General features: G+C 39.6%; 1 protein-coding gene across 1 annotated transcript in view; it reads right to left on the reverse strand.

Annotated features, from left to right (window-relative positions):
- Nucleotides 1-21,624, reverse strand: part of fndc1 (fibronectin type III domain containing 1) — a 35,338-nt gene extending 13,714 nt beyond the window's left edge. The window contains exons 1-14 of the mRNA XM_072362467.1: nt 21,552-21,624; nt 14,593-14,787; nt 12,951-13,019; nt 7,788-8,033; nt 7,341-7,439; nt 7,104-7,221; nt 6,773-6,960; nt 6,094-6,201; nt 4,967-5,155; nt 2,273-4,876; nt 1,976-2,094; nt 1,606-1,717; nt 926-1,255; nt 176-250 (exon numbers count right to left, since the gene is read on the reverse strand). Of these exons, the coding sequence (XP_072218568.1) occupies nt 176-250; nt 926-1,255; nt 1,606-1,717; nt 1,976-2,094; nt 2,273-4,876; nt 4,967-5,155; nt 6,094-6,201; nt 6,773-6,960; nt 7,104-7,221; nt 7,341-7,439; nt 7,788-8,033; nt 12,951-13,019; nt 14,593-14,787; nt 21,552-21,624 (4,525 nt within the window). The remainder of the gene's footprint in view (nt 1-175; nt 251-925; nt 1,256-1,605; nt 1,718-1,975; nt 2,095-2,272; nt 4,877-4,966; nt 5,156-6,093; nt 6,202-6,772; nt 6,961-7,103; nt 7,222-7,340; nt 7,440-7,787; nt 8,034-12,950; nt 13,020-14,592; nt 14,788-21,551) is intronic.
- Nucleotides 21,625-22,000: the final 376 nt, after the last annotated feature.

Genomic DNA, 22,000 nt, shown 5'->3' on the forward strand with positions numbered 1-22,000 from the left:
AGACAAGATAAGGAGGAAGAGAAGGGAATAACTTGCAAGCAGCTCCAATCAAAAACTAAAAAGACACCAAGCAAACAGCCAGGGTAACAGTCACCAAACAATGAGCATACAATGCAATTTAGTCCATCCCAGCTCTGTGGCAGTATGCAGGTCCTAAGCCAAACTCAGCCAGTACCTTTCTCAAGAGCTAAAGCATCAGGCACCATGGACACTGTAAGCATGTGGTCCATTTCCATTCCTGAGGAGTCCTCTGTCAGAGAGGTGGAACAAGCTGTAGCATCAATCTTACAGGACTTTGAACACATCTCTGTACTCACAACGAATCTAATGTCAATACAACAAATAGATTTTTTTAAATGCTATTTTTATTTGTTTGTATGTGGGATGCTTGTATGAATTGCAATTAAAGTAATGTAAGTACTACTCTTATCTTACAATTCACACGTGTTCAGTGCTATTAGTAGTGTTCTTGTGTGTTCGTTCCTGTATGTTTTGGTTTACAGAAACAGAATGACAATGTGCAGCTGACAGCTTGTGGAGTGTTCAAACCAGCAGTGCTCTGACCACAGCCAGCTACCACATGCACAGGCTTATATGTGGTTCTCTTGGCCTCGCACACACACACAGACACATCTACTGCACACACACAGATCACACAGTTATACACACAGTAATAGGACTCCTGTACAGACAGGAAGCGCTCATGGCCTTGGCCTCAATGGAAACAAATATTACTGAGAGATTCAATGAGGTCACATTTATTTCTGTGCATTATTCTTTCTCTTGAAATAACTTTATCTCTATGTAAAACCTACAAAGTAAACAAATTTGTAAGTGGGGGCACTACAATATATTTTTCACATATCTAGCACATATCTTTATTTTGATTAATCTTTTCTATGGTAAAGGCAGTGTCTCGACTCACCTTCTGGATAGCAGTCCAAAATCCCATCTGGGTCCAGAACAGGATATCCATGTTCATCTGTTTTGGAGAAGGTTCCAGGTGGACAGGTTGGGTATGGCATTTCAGTGGTAGACTCCTCTGTCATCCATTCAGTAGTGGTGGGTTCAGGTGTGGTAGTCGGAGCCATGGTGGTGGTGGTAATAATCCTGGGGCGAATAATGTCCAAACCAAGAACAGGTTTTCCTCCAACCATGAGGACCTTGTCTTTGGGGTTGATCACAGGCTGGCTATCTCTGCCGTGACCAAACAGAGCAATCCCTTCTTGGCTTACCAGGGGACTGCCTCTGTGGTCTGTTGATAAGTGAGTGGGTTGTCAGATGAAAGGAAGTTGAATATTTATGACTTTGTCTTAAACAGTTCAAGGCACGCACATTTTGTAACACATTCTTAAAAGAATCATAAAAAAGCAATTTACCTTTCCTCAATCGTGATTCTTAAATGTACATTTAAACTTGCATGATCCAGTTCATTAATTGAAGAATGATTACCAAATTGAAACAAATGTAAGTTACAGCAACTTTATGAATATACTTTTTGTTGGTTAGGTTTCATGAAACCAATAGTCTATATCTGATCAAGTACAGTTTTACAAACATGTCTGAGCTTTATTTGTTCAAAATACAAATCAATGACCATATTACCAAAAATAGTGCGTCCATCTTCTCCGAGTACTACTCTCTTGGGTTTGCCCTGGGAGTCCTGGAGAACTTGTCCGTCCTGGTTCAAAAGAACCCCTTGCTCCAAGTCAACCACCTAGACAGACAAAAATATTAACAAAATCTATATGGCAATCTGCTCTAGCTACAAATGTCTCAGTAGATATTCTTTCAGTCAATAATTTTGATTGAAACCCTGGCTGATTTCAGATTGATGAAGCATTACCAATTTCTATAAATGTTTTACAATCTCTTATTTTTTGTAAACAAACAACTATTTAATGGGATTCACAGCTATGCATTGTACATAATTCAGGAACTGACAAAACTATAACCGGGTCATTAAACTTTTTACCCATTTGGTTCCATCGGGTCCTGTGATAAACTTTTGACTGGGAGCCTTGCTGGTGCCATGAGAAGAAGTAGATTCTTTTTCACTGGCTGCCGTCAGATTGGGTCGTCCATTCTTACCTACTAATTAAAGATTTGAAGCAGCTGTGTTATAAAAGTATAAAATAGTGTTACTCAACTATCAAAGTATCAAACTGTATAATTTTAACAACATTTTAGCTCAAGGACGTACTTGTGCCTTTTGAATGAAACTGTATCTGTCAACAACTTTTCATCACATGCACATACCACATGACTTTACCATTTCCACTGCCAGGTTTGAATCCACCCTCATTGCTTGGTTTCCTTGTACCGATGGGATAACGAAGCCTACCCCCATGATTCCTTAAACTATCTCTTGACGAAGATGAAGACAGTGTCGACTGAGAGTTGCCTCCCATCAGTACGCCTGTTTTTGACATAGTAGTGCCACTGCCAACATCACGATCTGAGGTTAACACTGGCTGAGGGGAGTTTGAGGAAGAAGAGGAATCAGATGAGGAGGAGGAGGAGGAGGATGAATCAGACGCTGAAGCATCTAGCCTGGAGTTCTGTGCTGGTTGTAGTCTGATGGAGGGCCTTGACCCAACGACCTGCCTGTTCACCATGACAGAACGCGTCCTTCCATTCATTCCTACACCAGGATGACGATGATTTGAAGTGGCTCCAGCGGATGTGCCAGACCTGGTCCTGGAAGAAGTTTCCCTTGTACTCATGCTCTCATTTTCTTCTACATTTCTCTGGACAGCAGAGGTTATAATAGGCTTCTTTTGGGCTGCTGCAGGGACAACAACTTTCCCTGTACTGTGTCCACTCCTTTCAGTGAGATAGTCCTTATAATTATCATTACTGTTTACATTAGAGATTTCCCTGTGGATGGGCTCACCGGAGCCTCTGCGTCCACTTGAGGACTGATGAGAATCAGAATTTGAGGAAGTGGAGGCTGAGGATGTAGATGAGGTAGATGGATTTCTCGACTCACTTGATGCTGTATTTTGATTGGTCAAAGAAGGCTTAACTGAACCCGCACCAATCCCATCTTTTAGTGTATGACGTGTTGAGGCAGTCCTGACACCCACAGTGGTATCTTGCATTGAGGACACTCCTGTTGCACCAACAGCACCTGAGACCCTGGTTTGCGCTCCCCTTAAAAGTGGTCCTCCAGCCCCTATAGATGATGACACCCTGGTCCAAGGAGTCTTACTATTCTGCCTAGAAGATGTTGCCCTTGTTTTTGGGCCAAATCTACCTGGGTAACGACTCGCTAGCAAAGGGAATCTTTCAGCAAATGAAGGGCTGACTCTGGTCCGTGAAACTACAGCTTTTCCATTGGTGCTTTCATCCTTCCTTTCTTCCTCCCTTACCTCCTTCTCCGTAGGTTGTGTTATAGTGCTTGAAGTTGGTTCCTTAACTTTGTTTTTTTCATCTTCTGCATTGTTGTGATTATAGTCATAATTTCTTTCTCCGTAAGAAGCATCTTGATCCGGTGATGGACGTGAACCCTGTGAATTGTGTGTATCATGTGAGGCTGCAGAGCTGTGAGAACCGCTTCGTGAAGCTGACTGAGAGGAACCTGATGTGGCAGCAGTCGAAGGTTGAATTACACTACTTTGTGAGGTGGATGGTTTAGTTCCTTGCAAAATTGTTGATCCCTGAGACCTAGACTCTGATGTGAACGGTGATTTGTCAAAAGCAAATGAATCTGATGAAGTCTGACTGTCTGAAGTGCTTGCTGAAAATGACCTTGATTCTTTGGGATTGAAAGTATTTAATGTTTCGTGGTTTTGAGTTCTTTGTTGTAAAGTGGTCTGAGATTTTGCTGAATCACGTGTGTTTAATGTGACTTGGCTCTGGGATCTGCTTGGTAAATTCAACTTAGTAGTGATGGCAGGTTTGTAGCCATTTAGCATTCGGGTTGAATTTCCAGGAACGAGTTGAACTCCAGGATGTCTTCTGCCAAAACCGTATCTCGAACCAAAACCGGAACTGCTGCTGCGCCCTGCTGAAGAGGAACTTCTGCCTGTTTTTGTGGTGTCTGTCTGTTGTGAATTGATTTCTTTTACACCTGTAGTGGAGGGTTTTGATTGTGCTATGTTGGGTTTATTGTACTTATTTTGGGTCTCTGGATCTGTAGAGGCTACAAAGTCCTTTCTACCAGCTGTAGACTCTTGGATATGTGAGGAAGATGATGAAGAAGTTGCAGAAGAGGATGCAGAGGAGGATGAAGAGGAAGAAGAAGGCAAAGATTGTGAGGTATCCACAGAGGATGAAGAAGCAGAGGAGGTGGAAGATGAAGATGAATCACTGGATGAGGAAGAAGAAGTTACCTTTGATTCAACTTTTTTATGGACCCTGATCTGAATTGGCCTTCTGTTTGGTCGATTAGGACTAATATGCACAGGTTTAGTTGGGGAGGGAGTCAAAACTTTTAGGCTAGGGGTTTCAGTGGTCAGATGATCTTCATCATAGCCCACTTCATCCTCAGATACAAGGGAAACATCATTGTCTGTTTTTTTTGTCTCTGGCACTACTTCCGTAGTTGTTGTGTCTTCTACTGGAGGTGGTGTTGTTGGTGCTTTCTCTTCCTCTTGTTCTTCATCCTTTCTAGCTTTTCCTCTTGTTGAGCCTCTGTTCACCACATTCCTCATTGAGCCTCTGACAGAGGAGATAATACTGTGATAGGAGCGTGACTGAGAAAGATGTAGACGCCTCTTTGAAGGCATGGCAGGGCGTGGCTGAGAGGTTGTGGCTGGTTTCTCTGGCGCCTCTGTTGGCTGGAGGTTGAATTCGTCGAGGTCGGTGTCCTGTTTGGAGGAAGAGCTGGTCTGTAGGCTGTTCTTGTTTTTTGATGAGACAGCACTGCTGGCTGACAGGAGACATGATGACAATGATCATAAGGGTTATGATGTGTGATATTTAAGCTCACATGTGTGTATATACAGTCCAATGTGCTTACACTGTGGCATGGCAACGCTGAAGACCTTGCTCTGTGGTCCCATTCCCTTCCTGTTGGTAGCTCTAATCTTGAAAATGTAACGTTCTCCTGGTGTGAGGCCATCTATGGTGGCTGTGGTGATGCTACCAAGGTATGTCAGGCTTTTCATTCCAAATGGTTTCATAGCAGGAGCATAAGACAATATAAACTCTGTAAAGATGAAAAGTACAAACATTTAGGAGGAAATGTTAACTAGTAGCGCTCAGTTCGAAAAATACTTATTTTTTTACATGTCCCTTCATCATATTCAACATTTCTAAACTAAAACAGCAGTCTTTGATATAAACACATTGAATTTTATTCACATGTACATTAAGTCCATGTCCATACAGATTTTACACCAACTGTATTACACAAGTAACTTCAATATTGATTTTTAGTTTAAAGCTAGATGATAGGCAGTCTAAACACAGACTGTGAGACCTCTTTTCATCCTCTTTTCAGCCAGCTATATAGCTACTACATTGTATCAAAAACCCAAATGTCTCCATCATTTTGTTATTAATTAATTTGTGTGTTTAAAGAGGGACAATGCTGATTAGTTGAAAGAAATTTCTCCAAATTCATTTTTCACTGATTGGTTAAAAGCTGTAAAAATCTCCTTATGTAAATGTAATATTAACTCACCTAATGTGTTATATAAAATGTAATAGGTACGGAACTGTATTGGCTTTGTGGTGCAAATAAGAAGATTTCAATGGGAGCTGTTGTTTATGTCCATGTAAGATTTAGAAAAACTGTGCTGACAACTGTAACCCAAAAAGCAAAAAAATATAAAGTATATACTCAATATGGGCTCTGCTCTTCAAATTTTAGTGATATAATAATACTGCACAATGGATGAAGATCTGTGGGTCTCGATTTTGGTTGGCATGTACTGTTTGCATGTCACTAGAATAATTATATTTTTCAGTGTCTGCAACACTGGAGAACATTATTGTGGGATACGCTATCATGGCAGAAATATAAATATTCCTTAGCTTTCCTCTTTTTGGTTAATAAAAACGTCATAATTGAAGTACAGTGTGCACTGATTTCTTAACAAAAATGATTCTATTTAAGTTTAGTTTGAATCTTCGTGGCTTCACCTCTTATCCTCCCATTGGGTTCTTCAGGAGGATCCCATGTTGCAATGACAGCAGTTCCTTTTCCTCGTAGTGGCTTGACCTCAAAGTTTTCAGGTGGCCCAGACGGTGCTATCAAGAGAGGAGAGGGATTCAATGGAAAGACAGGTATGAAAAGAAAATAGGGAAGAAACCAAAGGCTGCATAAAGTACAGAAGGTTGAGAAAATTACTGCTTAAACATATAAAAACAGTAAGGATACTTGTGTCTTCAACTGAACAAAATACAGCTGCCATATGTTGACAGGAACCACCCCTTGAGAGCCTGTATGAGGCTGCAGATGGAGATCTGAACTTTGAGCCAGGCAGTAAATACTGACATTCCAATGAACCACCGCTCAGGAGCTCCTGTGACACAATATAAAAGCTGCAGCCATAACGGAGCTGCAGCCAAACTAAAAAATCAGATGGGAGTTTCATAGGTGGTGAATGTAATGAGGTGTGGCATGAGGAAATAAGTGGAAAAGAGCTAAACGGAAGGGTTACGCAAGAGCAAATTACTTTCTTTAAGAATAAGTGCTCCTTTCATATTGTAAGGGAAATTAAGTGTTATGGCTTTTGTACTGGATTACTATGTGACTTGCAATCATTATCCTTCAGCTGCATCATACAAATTATAAACAGCATATATTGGCAATACATACCTGACTCAGGAGTCCTCTGAAAGACTGAGACACTCCACTTGCCATGTTTTTCTCCCTGAGAGATTCTGACAGAGAACTCATACATGCCGTCAGCAGACAGGGTGTCTATCATCAATCTCCTCTGGGTGCTGTCCTTGTACTCCCACCGCGCTGACTCACCCTTCTCTCTGAACCTAACTGTGTAGGATCTGTATTAAAATGAAATGGAAATCTTTTATTCAAGGAGTGGTATTCTCCGCTCATTCTCTCTTTATCCATTTTTTCCATCCTGTTAACAGTTACAGTACATGTACCAACATACATTTTCAATTTTCAATTTTGAAAATCCCACCTGGATGCCTCAGGGGCAACTTTCCCCATTTCAACAGCAGGGTCAACCCAGGAGATGAGGACTGACTTTGGAGACATGACCCTAACACTGATGTCCCGGGCCTCATACTCAGGTGGCTCTGGATAACATACATACATGCAAACATTGAGAAGTGTTTTTAGGTCCAAACTAACTTTATGAACATTGAATCTGGTTGTAGGTTAGCTTGTAGTTTCTTCAAGATTTTTGGATTTGTACCTGGTGTGAATGTTTTGGCTGAGACGGCTCTGCTGGCAGGTGTGCTCTGACCTTGGGCCTTCTGTGCCTGCAGTGACACCACATGAACGGACTCAGATGCTATGAACAGAAAGGGATACCAGGCACGGCCAGGGTTTACACTATGGAAACTTAAGATACTCCAAACAAAATGTATAAACTTTTCTCAATTATCATGACAAAAAAACGGCAAAAACTAATAAATAAGAACATAAGCTCAAAATTCTACCTACATGTTGACATTAATGGTTTGTTTGCAGTTATCATAATACAGTAATACATTTAAAGCCATGTGTCATGTAGTGCCTAGCAGCTTGTGTAGATGTGCCTCTGATGCTTTTTTACACACATGCAGCTCTACCTCAGTATCATCTTTCACTTAGTCCATTTAATCATGTGATTAGGGATAAAAGATGCCGGTCTTCTTACTTAGTTTTGGTGTGTGTCTTTTTCTCTGGTCAGCCTGAGGCTTGATGTGGTGTTGGCGTCTCCTTTCTAAGAGTGGTATTCCTGGCACAGCTCTTTCAGGCTGCCTGGGACCTGAGGACGACTGAGGTGCCCTCCTGTGTGTTCTGGTGTAGGTCACACCTACTGACTGAGCTGTCCTGTCCACTCTGGCTGTCCGCTCTGCAGTGGAGTGATTTTTAGGTGCAGTTTGTGAAGACCTGACTGAACCTGTTGGTGGATGATAATGAATGGCAAAAGTCAAATTTGCAAAAGTCAGTGCAGACAAGTTTGTCTTGCCTTTGTGACCCCATAATTCATTCATCATCTGTGCTCTGTGCTGGAATTCCCTCTGGGTCCTGTTGAAACTCAAACTTCCATGGAAAATTTTGGTGCATACGGTAACTTTTCCACTCTAGGCATATCCGCTCATTGATAAATTCATAATTACATATCACATTCATCCAACGGTGACTGTAAACATGGCCAGTTATCACAAAAAGGAAATACTTTAGAACTGAAATATGTCTCCTGTCATTTTCTCCAATCTCTGGTGCTCTGTCTCCCACTATATTATAATCCTAGTAGTGACTCTACTGACTCAGACAGCCAGACAATCCCCTCATCTGGCTGCAGTGCTGAGCGATAGCATTGCCAATTTCACAAATAAAAAAATCAAAACCCTCATGTCCGTCCAATGCCTTTGTCTTGTTTTTCCTTTTCTCTCTTTATTCCTTCCATATCTTTTCTCATAATCACTGTCGGATGAAAAGTCTGATCAGCGCACATCTGGGTAAGCACTGAAAAATCAGATAATTTAAGAAGGTGATTTTGATTAAATTCAGTTGGTGTTATGCAGGGTTCCGTCTTCCAGTGAACAGACAGAGGGATCTAACTGTGATCAGATGTCTATTAGAGCCAAAAATGTCTTCTTTAGTCATGATTTAAAAAACTCAATGGTGCAAGGATGTGATGAGGATTATAAACACAACTCTAATTAAAAAAAGAGGTGGTGTGTTTCAGTTTTACTCAGAACACTGTATTTCTGTCTTTAAGTGAGTGTCTCATCTCAGTCCTGCCAGCACAGCTGAGTGAGCTGTTCCCTTTGGATCGAGAGAGCATTGTTCGGGGATGCACGAATTTCCCTCAGTGAATCCCTGTCTCCTGATCTTTTCCTCTCAGCACTTTTACGTAATGGAACTGCACATCAAAAATAAAGACTTAGTATCACATTAACATAAGTGTGGTTCAAGTCATATTTCAACTGGTGTATTTTGTCTGTCCTTCCCACAAGAATTTTGTAGACTTTTATTAAATTTTGAAAAATATACTAGCTGTCGTTATCGTTAAAATATCGTTAGCTGTGCATGGTAGCTGAAAGTATAATTATAAAGCATAACATAACCTCAACATCCATGGTTTTACCTCTGTATCATGTCTGAATCCTTGTTTACACAATCAAAAAAGCAAAACTACAAAAAATACAATACTTTTAACTGTTTTCTTCATACTTTGATTTAATTTCCTTCCTTTGGAAATTAGATTGTTAGTCATATCAATCTTATGGTGACCAACTAATGAGGTGACTCTATAAATCCAGTCACAGACTTTACTATTTCTTCTGACACAAGCTATAAACTTTAAACAGAAATAGCCCCATTTGGTTTTAATAAGTGAACTCCTCAGAATTCCTTCCTTTCTCGTGTCTTGCTCTTTGTGGAAAACTGTCACAGTGCATAGTTTGGCCCAGGTCACCCAGCCACGAACCACAATATCATTGACTCCAAAGTACTCTTAATGCCAAATCCTTGTCTTTTAGTAGAATTTCGATGGTCCGAGATCCTGAGAGGCTGTCCTGCAGACAGATGAACATACCACTGGTGCTATGCGGGAAGACCCAGTTGAGTTTGCTCAGGAAAGGATGCTGACAAATATCACTGTTTTGTGTCCCTAATGGTTGCTCAAAAACTAACTGGCTTTAACGACTGTCTTTGGCATTTCCCCACCTCCAAAAACCCATACAAACTTTGGATAAAATTAAAATGGCAGGTTTGGCTCTTATGACAGAGTGCATTGCTCACTTTATCCGCAGTTTAATTTCCACAAACATTTCTCTGTGGCAGACTTTTCCTGCATGCAAAGACAATCAATTCAGCCTCAAATGCTGACTTATCTCACTGACAAACATGGACAGTGAGAAATCAGCTCCATTCAAAATATATAACACTAATGTTTATATCTTTGCCATAATTCATTCACTTTGGCTTTCAAGCTAACAAAGACCTTTGAAGTTAATAATGTTGAGATGGCTGAATCAGTGCTGGCTAGTCACGGTTTCCTTTGCTTACTCGACGATTGAGATGAGCTAACTGTAAAGAAATGTCTTTGTTGTCAGCTAATGTTTATTTCAGACAAACAAATCTTGGAACCAGAGGTAAGCCAAGCAAACCTTATCAAATGACATAACTGCCAATTTTTTGGTTGACTACTCAGTACATTAGTTTCATATATAGGTACACTGCATATATATTTAGCTTTGAAATATGTTTTTCAAATGATTTAAGTGAACTGCTGCTACAGTGACATTCTCCAATTTTATGATACCCAGCTTTATTCCATTATATATAGATAGAGACTGTTTTTGTTTCATTCAGTTTTTCCCCCACTGTTACTGCGCAACAATGAAATCATTCACAGCTTATGTCCCCAAACGATTATTCGCTTTTACAATGAAGCATGGAACAGATAGCGGACCTACTGATGCTGATTGTTTACCCCACAATCTGACAATGACTCATTGTGGTGACAGCAGTGCATTAGCTAACAAGTTATATGAAAAAAAGGTCACTGTGAGCATGTCAGCATGCTCATGATCTGATTTGTAGCCACTTCAGAAACCTTAACTGATAAGCTTTGAAAATAATGCGAAGATTGTTGCTCAATGAATAGTTGTTATTGAGTGGTACAAGTGGCAGATATTTTCCAGGTGCATAAATTGTAAGAGAGTCTATATAAGAAAAAACAACCGCAAAGCTTTTCTGGGAGATAATGACGTATACATTATTTTATTTGCTTGCAGATTATATGAGTTGCTGGGCCATGTATTCTGCTTTGATCATATTGTTTTAAAGGCTTAAAGGAATTCTTGAAGCTTTGAAGAGAACCTAGATGGAACAACCTTAGCGTACACCAAAACAATGGTATTTTTACATGGACCTGTTTTACAGTTGGTGGTTAAAATATGTTTAGCTGCAGTATATTTTTAAGATTCTGCGTCTCTCCTTTTGCCCCTCCAAATTGGGGCTAAGTTGTTTGTATTGTGGACCAATTTTCTTAAACATTCAATGTGTTTTGGTATAAGGTGCAAGTTGATGTTAGTGGACTTAAAGTCTCATGAAAGTAAAGCACAAAGTTATGATCCTGGCTTATATATGGTATGATCTTATGGTTAAAGCACTTATGACAACAGGTTCAAATACATATCATTGCTATTTTTTCCCTCTGTAAGAAAATGGATGTGTTGCGTGACGTGGCATAACAGTGAGAGAAGTGAGAATTGCATGAGTCTCGTGCTCAGTCTGTGGGATCTGAGAGCCCTCAGAATGAGCTCATTTAGCTATCAACTGGTACACTTGGTAAGAGACCTACTACTAGTACGAGTGGTACTAGTGGTACTTAATCATACTGAGCCCACCAAGTACTAGTACCAAGTGGGCTAATAAGGATTTATATCATTTGCTACAGCTTCGTTTCCTCCTTCATTTTCACATTCAGTCTAACATTCCTTTGCCAGAATCATAGTGGTTATCTGGTTCTACTTACTAAAGTGAAACTGAAAAATTATGATTAGCTTTGTTTCCACAGCAGCTCTGCCTCAAACAAAACAAAACTGAGACTAAGAGCAGTATGATGGTTAGCACTTCTGCCTCAAAACAAAAAGGCTCTGGGTCTCAACTATTGATCCTCATCTTAACAGTCAGGAATTTGACTGGGTCTTCTCCATGTACCCTTCTCTGATGCCAAGAAAATAAGATTTGGAAGGACATAACTGTCCACAGAAACAGTGTTAAACATATCCGTTCAAGTTAGCAAGTTAGTTTACAGAACATACTGAATGCTCAGATTTTCCAAGATGCTGCATGTAAATGACATTTTCATTTAACCCTAAGTGCCTCATGCTCACGTATTTTCAAATAATGAAACATGCTAATCTCTAATTTACACCAAAGAACTATATCTTTAAAGTGCTTATAGGTTGTTGTTCAGCCAACAGGTAATATTCCAAAGTCTTTCAATTTACAGTGATACAAAACAAACATTTGTACTTCTTAGAATTAGGTAACAGCAATGTAATGCCTTTTGCTGCATAAAACTGAATATCATTAGACTGTTAAAATGGTAATTACCGATAACTATCAATCAACTAATGACTGCACACTTAAAACATTAACTCTGTGGTGCAATAAATGACTAAAATGTCAAGAGGAATTTGTTGTTAGGGTGAACTTGCCTGTTTCCATTCCTCTAACTAAGAGGACATTTGTCTGGCTTGGAAACAACGTCCACCTTTCACATGTGTAACAATTATGCATTATATTATGACATTCTACTCTACAGGAGCTCTTGTTTTTCCTGAGAATCATCATAAAAGTGCCCATAATCATTCGCATTAATATCATGCTCCAAAAACTGCGTAATGGTGACAGGATCAAAGAGCATTTCTTCTAGACTTTGACAAATGTAAGCAACCTATTTGTCTGCCACAAATTTTGCCATCATTTTACATTCTATTGAGATCACTGGCAGGTAAATATGTGGCAATTAATCTGGCATATACCATTAAACGTAACATACTCTCACACAGATTTTAAACTTGGATCTTGTGCAAGAAAAACATGCCTGTCTGAATAGATGGGAATTTATGAGTCACAGATTGAGAGGGTTTTCTGTACCGCTCCTGTACAAACAGAACAAGTGGGGAGAATGAAAGATGCCTCACAGTGAAATTGAAGGCTCCTTCACAGCTATGATTTCACTACTTTCAAAGAACTTAACCACATCATTTCACATAAGTAATACGCATTTAGCCATTAAATGAGATGCACTTCTTGCATGTAAAGTTGTAATAAATGTTGAGGTCAGTTTTACCTGTTGATGAGTTGCTGACAGGTGCACTGCCCAACACAGCAAAGCCATCCAGGTTAACCCAGTCAGGGTCTAAAAATCAAACAAACAAAAAAACAAAAACAGGATGTCTGTTATGTTGACTGCTACAAAAAGGGAATCTTTTAAATTTATGTTCTATGATATAATGTTTTATATTATAGGACATTACATTATATAATTATGTAATGTATAATCATATTAAGTCCTCCGGTTTGTCTTCATCATTTGTCAGATCCTCATTGTCACACCTCATGTTTCCTTGGTCTGTTCAGCTGCTTGGGCTTCGTGGGCTTCAGGTCTGTTTGGTCTCCAGTTTTTATTTGATCAGTTTTGTTGTTTGGTATTCTGGCTTTTATTACAATAAATTTTTTCTTTGTAAATAAAGTTTTCATTTGCAATCTGGGTCTGCATTCAGGTCCTCACTTCTCACCTTGTCGCTACGACGACAATCTGTGACCCTTATTTTAGTGAGAAAAGCGTGATTCCATTCCAAATCTCCACTTGTCATTACTCTCCATTTCTCTCCCTCTTGTTCATGATAGGTCAACATTTTGTCTGTGCTGCTCCAACGGCAGCTGGCCAGACACATTAATGATTTGGAGACAAAGAACGTGGTGTTATTTATGATGTCTGATGCAACTCTCATGCTGCTGGGGGAACAACACACAAACTGTGAGGAATTTCTGGAAAGGCCGCACTGAGACTCAACTCAGTTGCTAGAGATTTATGGCAAACCTCACCGGAGCTGGGGAGACCACAAGGGCTGGGCAGCACTTACAAAGCCAAAAGTATCTATACAGTAGATGTGTATTTTGACCCACCAAGACACAATACATGATAATGCATGACATCATCTCTCTACACCAACCCAGCTTCAACCACAACCACTACCACAGACACACAACAAGTGACCACAACAGAGGACTCGGTTATAGGAGCAGGGCTGAGTTTAGAAAATGGCTGGCTGCAGACTTTTATTCGCTGATGAAGCTTGGCTCTAAAATGTAGAGGACAGAGGAAAATGGAATAATGACAAAAGCAGGCTAGACTGTCTCAACAATGCAGGCTATATCTGTATGGTGACATAAAAATCTAAATTATGCTTTACAAGACAAGATTCTGAATTACTAGCCACTAAAAGCTACTAATATCTAAATATAAAGTCCTCTAAAGCCTAAAGTATCCTCTGTAGGCTTGGCTGATGACTGCTGGTCATGAAACGCCACCCTTGGGTCTCTTTCTTTCTGGCTTACTTGGATGATAGTAAATCCAATTGTGAACTAATCCAATAATAGATTACTCACAAATGCAATTATGTATTTACCTTCTTCCCCCTTGTTTCCACTTTGAACACAGCTTCACTCATCTGTCACTCTTGGCCCTTGTCTTGAGAAACAGCAGAACTCTGAGATTTGAAAGCTCACTCCGTAGGTTGAGCCAAACCTTATTTTCCTTTCATCAAATTCCTTTTTTTGCTTTTACTTGCCTTCATGTTTGTTCCCATTTGGTTTTTCTAGTATCACCAAAGCATGGTCAGAAAAACACATCAACCTGATCTTTACTTCTCTCATTTGCATCAAGCTCTCATCATCTCATTTGGACTTTTTCTCAGTTTCTGCCTTACCTACATCCTCCAGCAGATGAGAGCGACTCTCCTTGTTCACTTTAGTGAAGCGGTTAGACCTGGCGGGTTTGTTGGAACTGATGATGAAGCGGTCCACTGGCCTTCCATCCAGATGAATAGAAGGCTCCCAGCTTTCCCTTAAGACCTTGTCCACAGATGTCTGTTTCCCATTTTGTGGCCGCAGGGGTTTCTCAGCTGCAAAACAAATGTCAGAATAACAGAATAACTGGCTGTATAAAGTTTACCTAAACAGTATTAATTTTGTATTCTCGCCCTGTACAAAATTTGAATTCCTACTAATTCTGGCTGCCTTAAGGGATATTTAATCAGCTCTTTGAGGTGTTACTCTGCCCATATTTTATTGCCAATAGAACCGTTTCCACTGTATTCATCATCTTTGTCTTCTCTGCAACTTTATTTCTGATGAGGTGTAAACTTACATACCTTACATAAAAATGCTAACAAATCTGACAGTTAAATTAATAGTTGAGGAGTTGGCAGAATGCTAAAGACGAATGACAATAAGCAATCTTTTATGGACAGTAAATTGCACTTTGCTCTTGCAGGAAATGGGAATATAGCTTGAGTGAAAGAAATATCTTCACAAGGACCCCAGAGAGGACTGAATGCATAAAATAAACAATAAATAAGCACTTAAAATTTTCACAAAAGCTGATTTGTATTTGTCAAGCTTAAAAATATGGTTACATGCATGTTAGCTTACATGGATGCTTAAAACTCAGCTGAGTCCACAAATGACACCCTTTGGAATTATGAAACATGCACAAAATTTCCCTCAAACTTACACTTCAGCTCTCTTTAATACAACTGATTACCATAAATGTATTTCAATGGTTGCCTCTATTTAATCATAAAAAGATGATAAAGTACACACTCACTGCTCTCTTAATATTGACATTACTTACTTAATATTGTGATATTCCCTACTTAACAGAGGTTGGGAAGGACGTCAGGTTCAGCGTGTCCAGATAGGAGATAATCAAACATAGACATTTGGAGAGTAACACATTCCTTGGTTAAGTGCGTCCAGGATAGGCTCACCACATATATATGCATTATTTCCTGACTATCTGCCTGGTTACGGGGATGCAAAGCATCTACAGGGTTACCAAATATGGGAAGGTTTAACCCTACATAAGGGGAGAAGCACCCACAGTGCGGGAAAGATTGCAGTGGACTCTGGGGCTTTGAAGATCTCTCCAGATTTGATGCAGCAACCTGTGATAATGATACAGACCTGGTGGCTGATAAAGTGTTTCTGTTTTCGACCAAGTCTGTGTCAGCAGAGTTCTTCCTGTGCCATCTACACATCAGCTGTTTGAAGGTGACCATCCCTCATGCACCACAAAGTTCTTTCTTTTGCCTAAGTTCCAGAAAAGTTTCATGAAATTCAGCTTGATGGTTGTTGAGAAATGTTTCTGAACACAGAGGCTCTCCACCACTCTTCTCCAGCTTGGCAGAGGAATAAAAATTATCCTTACTGCTAAATCTGCAGGGAATCTTCTGGATAGCATAGAACTGACAAATTAATCTGGTCTAAGTATGTATGGCAATGTGATAGCAAACTGTTTCCTATATACACAACAAACCTATACATTTGTACTTGAAGCAATGTTTTAGTCCAACTGATGAATATTCTATGGCTGGTCTGGTTTCCACTAGATCCTTAGGAAAACTCTAGCTTTAAATTTTCCACTATGTAGACAAGCTAGCTGCTGACTTCATCTGTCTGTCGTTTGATACAGCGCAGGTGGGATACATTGAGGTTTTAGAGTGAAATCAGCTGCCTGTTCCTGCTGCTGGAAACTACACTGATGAGAGCAGTAAAAATGAGCCAAAGCAGTAGAATGATGTGATGTTATTCTCTCAAATATTCTACTGATGATAAAAAAAAAAAATAACAGCAGCTTTAAATATGGAGATAAAATAGTTTTCAAACATTAGCTATATGAACCGGTCATAAATGTCTGTGTTGTCAGCCTTGATTTAGCATTCTCACTAAGTCACTTTTCATTTCTCTCTGTCTGCAGGTGTGCTCCCAGTTGGATCTTTACACTCATATCTAGTAATAACTGCCACCCGGGTCCTTCTGAGCTCTAGTTAACACATGGTCACAGCTCCTTAGAGTTTTATCATGTGCTGAAGGATTGTCTCATCATTGTGTCTGCTGACTAGATATTATCACTCTAATCTATAGTACCTGACATTGTGCATTGGTGCATGAAGGAGTTTAAGTGTATTGTACTTGTTAACAAATAAAACACAGCTTCCAAATATCCTCCTCATTACTGCTGGCTTATAGTGGAGTTAGTTTCATTGGCTGTCTGAGGCAAACCCAACTAAACACACATCTGGATACACTTGCAATCACTTGCAACTATTTCTTAATAAGGTGGTGTTATTGCACAGGAAAGGATATCCTCTTCTGTACAGACATCATTCTGTGTTTTGGTCCCTTTGGAAATTTGTAAACCAAGGAAACACCAGATATTTCTGATTAAATCAAGACTTTATAAAGCACAGCAAATTTACATTTGCCGTCCGGGAAATTGGCAGTCTGGCAAGCAATTATGCATTTGAGTAGTTGTAACTACATAATCCTACAGTGGGAGGCTCCATTTCAGGGTGTTGCCAAAATAGACCAGAGCAACAATATAAATTTTTTTTGTGCTGTGTTTGTGAATGTGAGATGGAAAGACAAATAGAGAATGACTGGGTTAGACAGTGAAAAAAATGTAAGTATGGGAAGAATGCAGGCAAGGCCTGAGGCTAATTATGTCAATGCCACGTTTTTTTCTGATTGATAAAAGTAAAAGTATAGGTTACATAAATACAGGATGTGCAATACACATGCATACCTGATGACCCTAAGAAAGATAGGCACACACACAAACACATGTATGTGCATGCATAGTTTGGTACAAGAAGCAGGTAAGCCCTGAGGTCAAATGACAGCTATAAAACTGTTCTAGAAAATACTGGTGCTCATGCACCTGCAGTGCTCTCCACTTTTATGAAAGAACCCTCTCAACTCGCCACAAAATTGCATACACTGACCTTTCATTCTCTCTTGAAGAGTTTGCCACTAAACCCCTAATAACGTTCTTCTTCCACAAGCTTCCATGAATAATCAGGGTTTCTAGTGAATCTGTGTGTGTGTCTCTTTGAGTGACTGCCCACAGTGTGATCTTTTTGAGTGAGATGATCAAACTTATACAAAGTTGCAGCTATTAGATTGGAGACTTCTGCTGTGCTAATTTAGAGATATATGTCAGTCATAGAGCAAATATTCCAAGTTTTCTATGTTATTTCTCTGCTTAATGGTAGTTTAGGAGTTCTAGCTTCTTGTTGTAAACACAGTTAAAACATATGAGTACACGCACATATATATACAAAATCAACACCAACATGTTTCTCCAGAAGTGTTTCTCAGTTACTGTGGACGATCAACAGAACATGGTGTTTTCATTGAAACCTTTTTCTGTTGACAGCATGTTCTGTGTATTATCCACATAAATGGGGCTTTGCATCTGGAAAGCTGCTGTTTGATGTAATTTTAAATCATGATTGAGCACCAAATCAAAAATCCATTCACAATATTTTTTTTTTGGCAAAATGGCAAATAAGTTGTCTTCTCACTCAAAATGAGCATTCATTCTGTTATTGTCACTTTTAAAAGAACAGTTTAGCATGGCCGTTAATAATGAAACTGCAATTAGAAAATGATCAAACTCAGCTTTGCACAAAAACAGGACACCGCTTTTGACAAGTGTTTAGATAACAGATCAATTTAAAGACTTGGGTGTTTTCACAGAATCATATCTTATATACACTGTGTTCATAAGTTGAAAAGCCCTGGGGGTTTCAGGTGTGTCCTGACCTCCTCCACCTCGTAATAATGCAGCTTTACCCATGCTAATACACCTTTACCTGTGGCTATAAGTTTTAAAAACCAGCCATGAACAGCTCTCAATCTCATAAAAGACTGGGCTCCGGTAAAAGTCTTTTTAGCCAATGATACGGTACAACAAATGAAGTATCTCACGGGTTTCTTCACTTCTACCTCTCAGTGGTGTATAATATGTATATAATTCTAACAAGACTTTATTTTGCTCAGTTTCCACAGCTGTTTTTTCCCAGTACATGTAGGTCTTGGGAGGGTAAGGGAACCCAGTGTGTTTCTAACACTGGATATTTCAGTTTTCATGCAAAAATACTTACATGCATCTTTTGATATATCTTTTAATCTATTACCCACATTTTTGTGTCACCAAAGTTTCCATGCAGTATAAACCTTTTTGCAGAATCAGTTGTCTCATCTCCACATCTTCATATTAGTAAAAAGATTTTTTTCCAAAATTCACATTATTAGAGCAGATTGTTTTTACTTTTAAATTGACTTTTATGATTAAAAACATTTGAGCTCCCTCTGTGAACATACAGTAGATTAGTCTGAAGTATGTTTCACACTTACCAGGCGCAACAGAATTCCCTTTAGCACCTCTGGATGTTTAAATTCAGCTCTCAGTTCTTGTAGTAATCAAATTAAGACAACACACCAGACCATGATCATGGCCCAAGACTGTCACTGCCCTCTAACTACAGTCAGACCAGTCAGCAAACTGACAGACTCAGTGCTCTCATATCATTTTACAGACTTAAGCCTTATTCAACATGGAATTGTGACTGAGAGTTTTTTTCATTCAAAGCAACAACCTGAATGAGTAACCATTTAACTTTGGAGGGTTACATGAATACATGAACAATATTAACGGCATCTACAAACAGACAAATTGTTGGTCACAAGTCAGTTTGCTTTCACCAGAACACTTTCATGAATTTCATAAATGACTCTAATGTCCAGCCACTGATGACAGTGTTAGTTTGTGCTGTATCGCCCTGTAGCACTCTTGGTATGCTGACCTCCACTTTGCTGTGACAGGTGTGTTGGTAATCCAGGTGGTGCTTGTTTGAACAACTGGAATGGTGCCCAGAGATGACATCTTAACCAAATACACTCATGTCATTGCTGGCAGTTTTGACAAGCAGCCAAGCTGCAAGTGGGTGGGGTTACAGGGTCAAAGTATGCCAGCGATTAGACATACCAAACAGTGAAAATAATTAGAAATATGGACATGTGTAGGTGCAGAAAGTATGACAATAACTCTGTTTTCCCAAGACAAACAGTCCGAAGTCATGATATTCTTCAATCGTAAAGCCTTAATTGTTGTACCTGCGGAATCTTGACACATTAATTGCAGCAGAGAAATTAAATTCCACTGGCCTGCAAGGACATGATTCCCTCTTTCCCCTCACTCTCTGTCTAACTAACTCCCAACACACTTTCCACAAGCTGAGAGACTGTGGCTGCATGAAAAGGTTGACATGATTTTATTTCTATTCTATTGTTTCTATTCACTATTTGCAGAGCTTCCACCAATGTGTCCAGATATTCCCATTTGTCCTGTTTCATCTACTGTTGTGGTGAAAAATTTTAGTGTGACAAGCTGATGACATGTGCATGGACAAAGCGCTACACTCTCCTCTCAGTTAACAGCTGCTCTCGAAATGCCCAAGAGAAAGGCATTTAAATCTAAACTGCTTCAATACGCTGTTCACTGGTCAGCGGGGGTGAACAGTGATTGCACTAAGTAGCTTCCAGGTGCGAATGCATGGCAGCAGAGTTGCAGAAAAAGTGCATTAATACTCTCGGGAGGCTTCCTTGACAATGGAAAAGAAAATAACTCGAGAAAAAGACTACAACAAACAGCAGCTGTCTACATTCAGTTAAAGCAGTGATCTCATCTCTAAGTACAGTTGAGATGGAGGAATATAGGAATTTACAGATTGGCTGACATAATACATACTCTTGAGGAGAAAGGGTAAATAGGGAAGTCTGGCTATGGCCTTTTAACTCAGCCAAAATGATTTGCCTCTTCCTCTCCAAGACTCTTCAATCTTTATGGCTTTTTTTCTCTCTCTTTTTTCTTTGGCTATTTTCTCTGTCTAGAGAATGTGGGATTATTTCACTGAAAATGGATTTTACAAACAGCACTTCAGAAACATTAAAACATCTGTGCTGAAGTGGTTTGCAGCCTGTTTGTCAAAAGATATGCTTAACATGATAAATCACTATGCTAAAATGGAGTGCCCTCTGTTAAAACCCTGTCTGTCTGAGCACCACCAAAACTATCGTGTGAGTTCAAATCTTTTGGCTCAGTTTTGCTGTAAAGCACATTCCACCCATTCCTGATGAATGGGCCATGGATGATGGGAAAGTTGACAGACCAAAAAGTGTGGCTGAGAAAAGCATCTTCCACTTCCTAATTTTTACAGGGAGATCATTTATCAACACTTTCAGCCAGATTAGTCACCAATCTGGAATAAAAGCACCCAGAGGAAGCTTTTTCCATTTTCACAGTATTTCATTATGAAGGCTGACATTTTGTCATGATCTCCTTACCATGGTGGCCAATCGCAATTACTCCAGGATGTGAATGAAGTAAGAACTGCTCAGTCCTGCATCAGATTTTCCCCCATAAAGCAACAAGGTTGAGAATACTTTGAGAATACCGTCAAAGTCCATATTTTCTACAGCTGCTCTAATTTAAACTCTTTCACACCTGCTAATGAAGTCAACTTCACACTTTCCTTTAAATAGCAAATTTCTACCGAAATCTAAATAGTGGATATATTTCAACTGCGTGCAGCAGATGGTGGTAGTTGTATAGAGATTGATGTGCACACGCGAAAAAAAAAACATTTCCAAACAACTGAACTTCTATTTGCAGTAGCAAAACTGCAAACTTTATAAATGCACAGGCTGCAGCAACACACAAGACGCAAATTATTGGAATAATCACAAACTGCAACTGGACTGGTAATCTCTTCAGTTCAAAACCTGCACCTGCAGAATAAAAGTCAAATATCACGTTTACCTGTCCATCCGCCTCCAGGAGCGCAAAACGTAATGAATAGCGCCAAGAGCGTCCTGCTTGCGGCTAAAGCCATCGTGAATGTGGCGCACTACTGCTGTGGAGCGGCTCAACAGCTGGATACAGAGGGCTGGGACGCACCAGCCCTCCTCCCCTCTGCAGATGGGGATCCTGCTGTTCGTTCTGTACTGCGGTTTATCTATCAGCGACGACAAATATGTTGATAAATCCATACACTTCCCAAGTCAACTATTGAAGGACACGCTGCATTTTACAGAGACAAAAACAGACTATTTAAAATGTTTGTTACATTTCAAATACTTAAAAATTGATCAATTAGGAACTTTACTGTTTCTCAGCTCTGCTTGCAGGTGCTGCAAGGTTTCGTTGATTACTTTTAAATGATAACTGAACCTCTTCAGTTACCGCACTATTTTCACTCAGTAGTGCCA

The sequence above is a fragment of the Leuresthes tenuis genome, unplaced genomic scaffold (genome assembly GCF_036924035.1).
Source record: "Leuresthes tenuis unplaced genomic scaffold, fLeuTen1.0.hap1 SCAF_13, whole genome shotgun sequence".
NCBI lineage: Eukaryota > Metazoa > Chordata > Actinopteri > Atheriniformes > Atherinopsidae > Leuresthes > Leuresthes tenuis.